At 46.4% G+C, this 11,928-nt stretch overlaps 1 protein-coding gene across 2 annotated transcripts in view; it reads right to left on the reverse strand.

Annotated features, from left to right (window-relative positions):
* The window catches only part of GRM7 (glutamate metabotropic receptor 7), a 428,551-nt gene extending 417,719 nt beyond the window's left edge, over positions 1–10,832 (reverse strand). For both annotated transcript variants that reach the window (XM_067544398.1, XM_067544399.1), the window contains exon 1: positions 10,173–10,832. In XM_067544398.1, coding sequence (XP_067400499.1) covers positions 10,173–10,682 — 510 coding nt within the window. In that variant the 5' untranslated portion in view covers positions 10,683–10,832. The remainder of the gene's footprint in view (positions 1–10,172) is intronic.
* Between the last annotated feature and the right edge of the window lie 1,096 nt (positions 10,833–11,928).

The following is an 11,928-nucleotide window of genomic DNA, read 5'->3' on the forward strand; positions in this document are numbered from 1 at the left end:
TCCAGCCACCCACCCACTCAACCCTTGGAGAAAACTTGGTCCTTGCAGTGTGCCCTAAATGTTAAGAGATTTTTATCTGTCAGAGCAAGTAGGGGAATGAGTTTCAGAATCAAGGGTCTCCTGCTAAAGCCATGCTCCCTTCAGATGATCACAACACAGGGGGAAAGGCATTATTTAAGTAAAAGCACTACAAGAACTTTTTTTTTGAATACTTAAGTATTCATTTTAAAATGCACCAAAGACTTTTGCTTGTAATGCCACTTCATCCCTTTGCAACACTTGCCTTAATATAATATGCTAATTCTTGTCTTAGTGACCTAAAAATGACACGGCAAAAGTATGAATGGTCAAAATGTAAGCCAAGCTGTGTTAGAGAAGAGGCTGGTAGCTCTGCTGTTGCAGTTAGGGTCTGTTTAAAAATATAACATTAAATATCAAATAAGATACATCAAATGAAGTGCTTACCTTCTAAAGAATTGAGATATGGCCCCAAAAATCTATGGCCTCTCTCTGCCATTCCTAACAGTCTAGTGTTCGGAAACATTTCTCCCCATCAAAACATGCATGCTAAAGATATATACACACACACACAAGCTAGTGCCACATAATACTTTTCCATGTGCATTGGAGTAGATCAGGTTCTGTAATTATAAAGCATAACACTCATGAGCCTTGACACCCCAGCCTCACACAAGAGCTAACATGCTCAATAGTTCCTGAGTTTCAAAATATAGGTCATGGCAGCCCAGTCTCAGTGAACTTCGGCTGTGCCATCTGTGCAAAGATTCTGCATTACTTCACAGAGACTCGGAACTGTAGTAGAAATTCAAGGCCTGTCTGTGTGCAGAGGGGCTTCAGAGAAGAGGAACTTCTAACCCATGCCTGTTATTTTTAAAATCACTGTCAGTTTGAATCTTTTTCCAGCCCCAGTTCAGCCACAAAGTCACCTTTTCTCCCTATCTCTTTCAGAACAAAAGACCATCTTGCTAGTAGCTGCAACGTACAAGCACAATTGTGTGGACTAAGATAAGGGCATTGCAATAGAGAGTTGCTCCGCACAGCTAAGGTTTATAGGCGATATTCTGTGCTCGGTCTTTATGATGCACAGCAGGTGACATGCAACCCAGTGGGAGGAGGGACTAAAGCCACCTTTGCACACGCCAGGTTCTAAACTGCTCCAGGAGCTGGTCACTGGTATAATTTAGACAGTTCTTCAGAACTATCTAAAGTTACCGTTGATCCTTAGGCTCCTCAGGATCTCCACAGCACTGGTTGCAACGGTTCCTGTTCCTTGACACTCTCCTCCCCACCTCCCAGGTCCTTGTGCCAGGGTTTGCAAGGAAGTCTTCAGAGGACAGTCTATGGCTGCCTTTCATAGCTCCTGTACTGGGGAGCCTTGCTCGGCTACAGCCAGGGCTTTCAGAGCCCCTTTATGCTGCTCCACTCCCTTTACTTAGCGTGGAAGGGCCAGAGCAGGGGTGAGGCGCTTTAAACACAATTTGATCACAACGCTACATAACGCCCTTATCCTGAAAAAAGGACTTGCCTGAATGCTTATCGCTATGCAAATGAGTAGTCCCACAGAACTGAATGAGATTAACTTGTGCTTAAAGTTAAGCATGTGAATAAATCTTGCAGGATGAGGGTCTATGTGATTTATTGACCTACGGCCTTCCTCCCACCCTCTTTCCCCCTGCACTCAGTACACTAGTGAAAATTCAGAATAACTATTGCCTTCAGTGGAATCAGTCCAGATTCACACTGATCTAACCGAGCAGAATCTAACCTACACTACGACTTTAGCTGTCGTTTTCTAAACAACTTGCTTTTCCTCTCAAAATTCTACATTGCCCAGAATGCCCACCCTCTACCCTATTACTCTGAATATATTGGATACCTTGCTATTCAAATGGATCTAATTACATGCTTCATATCTTCCAATATTATGATCAAATTCATCATATTCCTATCCCTAGGATACTCTGAATTGTCACTGGTTGAGATTAATTAGCATACACTATAAATAGAAATAGTAGCATCTGATATTATGATTCAATGTATTGTGTTGGAAGGTTTTAATGCCTTTAGGAAAAAATGATAAAATATTAAATGTGGTATGTAGTTTTACACCGTTAGCATTGTGAGGCTCAAAACATGAATATTTCTTTTTATAAAAATTAGTTTTAAAATGACCCCTCTACTTGTCATTTCAAATTGGTCACTTTTCTTCACTTCAAAGAACACATTAGCAATTGCACAAAATTTACTTGCTGAATATATATTTTTACTGAATGAGTTGCTACATTCCAATGCTTGCATTTCCATCATCAATGGATGCCCTGACTCTGCCATTGATGCCAACATTAGTCAACTGCTTGGCTTTTCTCCTGCAACCACCATCTTCTTCCTTCCATGCTACCCCTTATGCAATGTCCCCCCGTGGGAAAAAAAAACCCTCTAAAGCCACTACCACATCTTCCCTAAAATCCCTTGTTAGACTCGCTTGTACCATGAAGTCTACAAACAGCTGTCAGCTGACCACAGCTATGCTGGTAGGTAGCTGAAACTACTATTACTGATGTGCTTCTTTGACTTCATTAACAAAAAAATAAGATTTACCTCCAAATTATTGCACATAGCTAATCTATGAAAAATAAGTTTATTTTACCCTGACCTCAAACTCTCCCCCATCTGTTAATTTCATCCACATGTAAATTTTGTATCTAAGATTGCGAACTCTGAGACTACGATGATCTTTTACTGTATGTCTGTACAGCATCTAGCAAAATGGAGAAAACAGTAAAATATGTTGATTACCTCACATTGTTAGAATTTTTTAGTTAGAACCGTAACAATAAGGAAAATACTTAAGACGGTAAACAGATTGTTGAAAAACCAGAAATCCAATTTGGTAAAAAATGGCAAGATACTGTAATTGTTTGCATTTCACAGGCTTCAAAACTAAAGCCCTTTCATGGTTTTGTAAAAAAAAAATTTATGAAAATAATTTTCAAGTCTTTATTGATGTAGTTTTGAAATTATTGAATTTTACCATTTACAGAAAGGTCTGAAAAGACAATGGATAATGATTCCAAAAAAATATTGATAAAAATGCGCTAGTTACTTTTCACATATATAGGATGACTCAGTCCCTGCCCATCCAAATGCATAATCCAGTGGGATTCATTCAAATGAGTAATTTGGCATATTTTTATATTGCTAACTCCAATCCGATCAGATGGAGCTTCTGCATGCAGGCAGGGCCCCCTCTGCACAGATCTGATTGCAGGATCAAAACCTATGGGCCAATATCATGTTTTCCCACAGGAAATGTCACGAGAAGGGAAAGATATGAAGGAAAACTCAGTTTAAATTTGTGAAGTTCTAAACACATTAGCAATAGGGGGCAGCGGCTTTGTGAAAGCATGCTAGAAAAGGCGCTATAAAATCTAAATTAAAATAAACATAGGAAGCATTCTTCCAAAGCATATAGATGTTACAATATATGTGGGGAAACTGTGTGGAAGACTAGCAGAGTTCTTTAGAGAGCCATTCCCTTCCACTTAATCCCCAGCACTCATAAAAGAGCCATTATCCCATGCTTTTCCCACCTCTTCAGGAGGGGGTCAGCAAACATACAACAGGAACTTGCTGACAGGGCCACCATTAATTCTCATACACCAGGAGCTCACGATGAACAGAGTGGTTCTTCCCTAGTGCCAGCCATCTCCACACATACATTGTTCATGCAGAGCAACTGCCCATTATCCAGGGAGGAAGCTGCTCTTAGATTTCTCTCCTGTGCTGATCATCCATTTTTGGTAGCTCTCTCTGAACGCATCGTTCTGTCAGTGTCTATGTTCAGAAGGGATAACACCACTCCAGAATTCTTAAACCAGTGAGAACATGAAGCAGTAGTGAGATGAAGGAGAAAGAGCAGGAGAGAGAAAGATATTGTGGAAGTTGCCAGGGGCCTGATCCAAAACTCCATTAGAGTCATCGAAAAAACTCCTGTTGACTTTAATAGGCTTTGAATCACGTACAGTGTGACAGGTTATGCTGATGCTTAATACTTCTATACTTTTATTTTAAAAAGAAAAAACAAAGTAATAAATTATAGCTATCCCCCCTGCCCTATATACTCCTACTCCTGTTTTAGCTTTCCTTTCCCACAATCTAGTTAATGCTTTCTTTTGTCCATGCATATATCCAAATGATAAGCTGGTTTCTCACACAGCACTGAAGTGTTTACAGAAATGGGAATATATTCCAAAGCATGTAAGGGATTTAGGAGCTCAAGTCTCACTGATTTTCAAAGGGATTGTGCTCCTAAATCCCTTAGTGAGTTCAAAAGTCTCCCCCTTTTGGATGACTATTTCCAAAAGAACTAACATTGGTAAGGAAAGAAAATATTTAGATAAAAAGAATAACTGTCTATTGACCAGTGAGGAATTATACTTGAAGATAGAAGCTAAGACAATAATTTATTTCAAATTTTTAAGCCTGTTTGTGGGATTCTAAGGGAGTCCAAAAGTTATTTATACAATGTGTTTTAAAGAAAGTGTTGATTTCCCCATGCTATATATAGTTTTATTCACTAAATATGTAAAATGGATAAAATATTTAGCAATTTTCTTCAACGTAGCTACTGAATTTCATGGACACTACATTTGTAGTGAAGTAAGTTATATTAGCCCCAATGTTGTGAGGTAACAGTAGTGTTGTAAAAACATTGTTTTCAAATCCATTATGCATTTGAAAACAGCTTTCCAAATTGATTCTATTTTATTTTTAAACAGGAGGTTTACTTTACAAATTGCTGTAATCTTTATTGGCATTTCCTAAAAGAATTTTAGTCCAAAATCAATGTTTGGTATATTTAACATATGCATTTATTTACATTCCATGCATTAGGTATACACATTCAATTATTGTCCAAGATCTACTAAATTCTTATATTATGTTAATGTTTACTGACCCGAACAAAGATAAGGGACCCATTGTGCCAGGCAGTCACACAGTAAGAGACAGTGCCAGTCCCCCCTCCCAAAAAAATGTACTTCCTTTCTCTCACGCCTGTTTAATGTCTTTTTATACCATATTTTAAATTGACTGGGCAAAGGGAATCAGGCAGAGACTAAGGGTAACATTTTCAAAAGTGTTTAAGCGATTTAGGCGCCAATATCCCATTTTTGAAAAGTGATTTAGGCATTTAGACTCTTAAAATACATTGACTTTCAATGAATCTTAGACTCCTCCAGGCCTAAAACACGTTTGAAAATGGGACTTCAGTGCTTTTGAACATTTTATCCTAGCCCAAGGTCACCCAGGAAGGCTGCGGGCAAAAGCCAGCAAATGAACGCAGCTCTCCTAAATTCCAGTCTAGTGCCTTAACCACAAGTCCATCCTTCTTTAATAGCTATGTTTTGTGTGAGCAACTGACTGCCTCTCCCTTGAAACATCACTCAGTATTTGGCATGAGAAATTATAGAAGGATATGTCTAATGGGACACACATTCTCTGTGGCTGACTACGATCCCTCTCAAAAACTCCATGTTATTCAAAAGGGAGTGTAGTGACCCAATTTTGATTAGTGCATCAATCTCTCTTCCCCTAAGAGAGCTTCTCTGTATCAGAGTGAGCATATTAGCCCAATATGTTCAAACTGGATTTGAACTGCCTTTGACTTCAGAGGGATCTGTGCTTGGATCTGGAGTTAGAACACAGCTCATAGTATTCTAAACATAAAATATCCAGACTACTCCTACCACGGTTTTAATGATGGTGTAAATCAGTGATAGATTAACTGTTTGTCTACATATAAAAGTTAATGCATGATAAGGTAGGGTGTGAATTTAGAGTAGATGAACTATTCTTCACTAACTTCATGTGTGGATGCTTTTATTCTGAAATAAAAATGTCCCCCCCCCCAAGTTAGTTATCACCATGCGTGGATGCTACAATGAATTAAATCAGGAATAGCTATTCCAGAATAACCCATCAAGTAGAAAAGCCCTTAGAGTGATATTCAGGTGAGGGAAAGGAGGTGTCCTTATTTAATTACATAAGGAAAATGGGCAAGTTATTTGCCCAGTGCAGATATCACACATCATTTTTTCACCAAATAGTATCCTCAACCAGGGGCAACACAGTAACACCGTGCATAGGTGAATTAAATGTGAGAAGCATTCAAACAAACACTGTTCACCCAAGCTGATGCACTTGATGGTATCATTTGTGATGCTCCCAAACCTCTATAGCTGATGCCAGCGCACTGTACAAAAAACTGCACCCTAAATCTTTATACGCAGATTGAGGTGAATAATCTCCTCCTAGGAGGAAAAGAATCATAAGATTTAGCTCACTGGAGTCATTAATGATATGCACCAAGTTGTGCATAAGCTGCATACATATGGCCCTAATAGAAGGGTGAAAAACAAAATCCTCTACTCTCCCCTAAGGTATGGAGAGGGAAAGGTAAACAATGAATAGGATTTTCTTCGCAATAGCCTCAACAGATGGAAAGAAAGAGCTGATCTGCATGACGCTGAGGAAGAGACTGTTTGTGCCTACTGCATAAAAATAAAATGTTCGAGAACCATTCATCCACGTTAAAAATATAACCCCTGTCATGTTCCCACGGTCGGGGAGACCCGTGTGGAGTATATGCTGGCTGCACATACTAAAGCTGCTTGGGGAATTTATACAAGTTTCCACCCCCCCCCCCCCAAGATTAACTTGCTCCCCACCCTATGCTCATTTGCATATTTATGACATTTCCTTCTTCTATCCCCTTTTTAGATATATAGCTTCCCTTCTGTCCTCTCTGCCTGATGTTCTGAAACGCAACAAATCGAGAGAGAGAAAGAAAATATAGATCTACTCGCAGAAAAATGTGCTTAAGGAAGGCAGAACCACGCTGTAAAATATGTAGTCAATAAAATTACCTAGGACATGTTAAGATCTTGCTGTTTTCAGTACGCTTTGATTAAAGATAGCCTTGAGTTCTTATTCTTGATATATCTGAATAGTGGCAACATGTATAAATTACGCTCAAACTACCATACAGATGTTCCTGTATGTATTCAAACCCAGTTACATAACATCAATAACGCCGGCATTTGTACGGACATGGTTTCATTACCTCGCAGGAGTGCCGTGCCACGATTTGCTTTTGAGGGGTAGGTGGCGAAAGTAGGTTGGTTGACTTTGGTACAGCCGCGTGTAAAATCCTAAAGCACAGGCTGTTTGACTAAGACCTCAGCATCTCCTAATGTGCATCCTCCACATGAATGAAGGGTTTCACGTTTCTAGTGCGAATATAGCATGAGAGCTTTTCTTTTTCACTGAGTCCCCGTTATAATCCAGTAAGACGCCTTGAACAAAAATGAACATTATGCCCTGTTCTAGCTAATTTTAAGCCCCCCCATCCCCCCCAAAAAAGAGTTCTTTGTATTTCTGCCAGTTGTGTGGCCCACCAGGCACAAAGTTAATGTTAAGGGCGGTTAGATCTTTGCATCGACAACTGTAACGCTGCGCGGTATTTTACACACTGGACTTCAAATCTGAGCAGGGGGAGGAGGGGCTGGGGAAGAGAAGGTGACCGAACAATTGCACCCCGACGTCCTGCCAGGGGCGGCCCAAAGAAAAGGCTCGGGCCGGGCCGGGGAGGAGGAGGGGCAGGGCCAGCCGGTTAGTTTGCTCCGTTTGTGGCTTTTGCGTGGCCCCCTGTTCCTGACAGCGGCAGCCGGATGCTCATAAAGGAGCCCCCCCCCGGGATTTCTTCGAGCAGGAAAGTGAATTTGCCATGCAGCTCCCCCCGTTTCTAGCCCGGAAGGAAGGGGGGGGGGACCTGCCTGTTGCAAAACAACCTGAAGAAGGTGGGGGAGCGAGAAACCCGGGCGCTACCGAGGTATCGGGCGGGGGTTTGTCACTGCCAGTCGCTCCCCGTGCGGGTCGCAGCACTGCGCGCTTCCCCAGGCACCGGGCACCGGGGCGCTGCGCTCCCCGCGGACCGAACGCCCCCCGCGGGTGCAGCACCGCGCCGCCCCACGGCGGCTGGCCAAAGCCGAGCCGGCCACGGGAACTTGAAGGCAGCTGAAGGCGCTTTTCCGCCCTTCGCTTTTATCCGCCTTCTGCGGGGGAGGGAGGGGATGGGAACCGCTAAGAAGCCCGGCGCTATCGCCTTCCAGCAGCCCCGGGCCGCCGCTTTCCCGCTGCCGGGCACGGCCTTCCACGGAGGGGTCGGCCCGCCGGGGTTTCTGCATTACACTCCCCCCCCCCCTCCCATACACACCCCACGGCCGGCCCCACCCTCTGTCCGCTATTAACGCCCAGCGATCGCTCTCCAGGCTCAGCTTGGAAGGCGATGGAAAGTCAGGGGTGGGGTGTGGAAAATACAAGGTGGCACGGGGGGGGGGGGGGGGAATACAATAATAGAAATGCCTCAGTGATCCCCCTTGCACTGCTCCAAGTTGATGCATCTATCGCTACCTGCAGCCCTCGCCCCTCCCTGTGAGCGCTGCGAGAGCTCAACCCCCCCCCCCCCCCATTCGGCTCCTCCACCCAGAGCGAACAGTTGCAATTTGCAAATTAGACTAAAAATTACATGTTTGCTGCATTTGGTATTTTGGCTCCACCCTCGCTCGCCTCCCTTCCGCTCACAGTACAACCTAGAGAGCCATGGATGCTGCTACCAGCTCCCAACCCCTTTCACATTCAGAGGATGGAGGGGGAGATGTAATCCAGCCTCCCCTCCATGGAGATCACTCCAGGGACTAGATCCCTTTCCAAACTCTGGCAGAGGGTCTGCGCTTTTGGTCCATCACAGCACTTGCTCTCCCCTGGGTTTAGTCCCCTTCTCCCTCTCCCCACACCCCCACTTCGCCGCACAGAGGGGTTGATTTCAGAGATCGAGAAGCAAAGCAAGTGCCTGGATACCAGTCTAGAAGGGAAAAAAAAACTTAGGGAGAGACTTGCCTCTTTGAATCTTTAAATACAGCAGCGCATGGACCCGTGCTGGGAGGATTTCAGTACATGCGCTAAAAACATAACGGATATATATGTATGAATGAAGCGCGGATGGGGAAGAGAAACAGAAAACGCTGTAGCAGCAACACACACACACACACACACACAACCCTTTAATCCGTTTTCTCAGCTCATCCTTCAGCACTTGAGGGAGGAATTAAAGCCTGAGGCAATCCAGCAGGAGCTGTCCCTACAGTCTCCCCGCACGACCCAGCTACCTGTCTGCACGCGGGTTTAAAGATGCCGGGGTTGAAATGGGTTAAGGCATTCAGTTGCTAGGGTTGGGGTTTTTTTTGGGGGGGGGGGGAGGGGTGGGTTACTGCTATGTATTTTTTCCCCGGGGGTTATTCCATTTCCTCCCACATTTGAATCTCGTTTAGATGGAAGGAGAGGATTTCCGACCTGGAGTTCTGCTTGGTCTCTGACCAGGTGGAAGGAGAACATGATGTTATGTCTTTTAAAGTAGATCAAACTATGGTTTATTATTTAGCGGGATGCAATGGTCTAAACCCAGACCGACTTCGGGAGCTACGAAGTGGTGATAGGAGTGGAAATAAAGGCAAGTGAAATAATGAAAATCAAATGAAAAAAAACGAACATCGGAGGTGCTCTCTCCCCCTGGTTTAACTAATCGAGGGGGCGAAGCTGCGGTGCACAAGTGTGTCCTCATCAAGCACCTTTAATATTTCATGTGCGAAACCAATTTGTCTGTGCCCCGGTTGCCTTTTCCAAGCGCGTTCGCCGAGCCATATTTCACTCTAATGCAAACCCATTTAAATCACTGCCTTGTTTTTCCCACAGATTGCTTCTTGTAAATGGGGCAATAAATCCCGAAAGTGTCATGCCAGGTGGAATAGAGGGGGGGGGGGGAGGAGTGGGGTGGAGCGTTGTTAGAAGGGAGCGGAGGGGAGAGAAACGGAATAATTCCTGATGGGAATTAAAAATGAAAAAAAAAAAACAAAGCCCCACACCTACGTGAAAACGAGGAGGGCAAAAATTGCATCGCAACTCGGCGAGCTCCTGCTGCCCCTGTACAAGAGGGGAAACTTCGGTCCAGTGAAGGGAATAACAAAATAAATAAACCGGCCCCCCCAGTTTCAGTGACAACCTCCACGACCAGCTGGGGACTCGGGAAGCCCTACCTGGAAGAGCCTCAGGATGTTGGCTACCATGATGGACACGGAACTTCCCGACGCCCCAATCACTCCCACCACTTTCTCCGGCTTGACGAAGACGGGCGGCTCCCCATTGGTGCACCTCACGTCGGAGGTGTCCTTCTGGATCAGCGCCTGGACGAAAGTGAGCGACTGCTCCAGCGCGTAGGTGTCCCGGGAACAAGTGTCCAAGATCCGAGCCCCCAGCGTGACATTGGGCAGCAGCTCCGGGTCGCTGTTGATCTGGTCCAGCGCGTAGAGCATCGCCTCCAGCCGGTGGATGCCGTTCTCCTTCTTGATGTCCCCGCAGGGCAGGCCGGTGGGTCCCTTGGCGTGGACCGGGAAGAGCCCCCCCAGGGTGATGTCCCCCTCGATCCGGATGGAGTGCGGGGCGTACATCTCCTGCCCGTGCGCCACCGCCGAGAGGAGAAACTCCAGCAGGCAGCAGGGCAACTTCATCCAAGTCAGCAGGTGGAAGAGTCCCCCCGGCCGGAGCATGGTGCAGCCGCGGGCCAGCTAGCCCCGGCGCGGCCGGCCAGGCGCCCCCCGCCCCCCGCGCCTGCCTGCCTGCCTGCCTGGAAGCAGGAGGGGAGATCCCCTTCGGCGGGCGGGGTGGGGTGGGGTGGGGAAGGGGACGGGCTGGGGAGGTCCGGCTCCTTCCCGGCCTCCCTCTCCGCCGCTTCGTCTCCGCCGCGCTCTCCGGCGGCACCGCACTGGGGAAAGGGAAGGGTTTGCTATCGCTTTAAATGGTCGCCCGGCTGCTCTCCGCCGCCCACTCCGCCGCCGCCGCCGCCGCCTCCTCTCCCCCGCCCCAGCCTTCCCTTCTCGCCCGGCGCGTCATGACGCAGGGATGCGGGCTGAGGTAACGGGAGGCAGGCAGCCAGGGGACGGGGGCTCCGGAGGGTGGGGTGGGTCTCGCTCCGCGCTCACTGCAGCCTCGCTCGTGTCCCCCCCCGCCCCCCCGCCGAGCGCTCTGGGTTGAATGCTCCCCCCACCCCCCGGCCCAGCTGGGAAGCCTGCAGTCTTTTCCCCGCCCCATCGGCTCAGAGAAGGGGAGCAGAAACACAGCCCGACAATCCACCTGTATCCCGCTGGATCCTCGTGAGTTTTGGCCCCCCCAATAAAACCATGAAAAAGAGAGAACAAGTCTAGACACTTTCTACTTCGCTGCCACCATTACCACCATCATCAATAACCCCGACCCTGATGCATCCAGCCACAAACATCCTGCACCTGGCACTCGGAGCCTGCCACATTGTGCCCCCCCCCCCCCCACTCCTCAATCCCAACGACGCCCTAAACAGACAGACAGACAGACAGAGAGAATCTAGCAGCTGTTAAAAATAGCCAGAACTCAACCACGAAACCTCAGAGCTGGTCCCCGATTCTGTCACAGACTCCACGCTCTCTGCTCCCAGCGTGGCACAAGGAAGAGCATGGGTGCCAAGAAACTGGATCGGATACTTGCATCCTGCCAATTCCTGGCAGCGGCCATCCAAATTCTACTGTCGAAATGGTGACTAAGTGTAGCCGGCTGCTTCTCCTCCACAACTTGACCTTGATGCATCCTGGCGTATTAGCATCACAAAAACCTGTTTCTGGTACCTGGATCCATCCTGACGAGTTTTGGCCTCTAAACAGAAGACAAGTATAGCTGTTCCTACTTCACTAGAAGAAAAATCAGAATCCCGATGGGTATCAGCTCAACAGCATGAAAAACAGAAAACCATACACAGCACAGCAA

The sequence above is a fragment of the Emydura macquarii genome, unplaced genomic scaffold (assembly GCF_026122565.2).
Source record: "Emydura macquarii macquarii isolate MOO-44397 ecotype Brisbane River unplaced genomic scaffold, CSIRO-AGI_Emac_v2 contig_968, whole genome shotgun sequence".
Classification (NCBI taxonomy): Eukaryota; Metazoa; Chordata; order Testudines; family Chelidae; genus Emydura; species Emydura macquarii.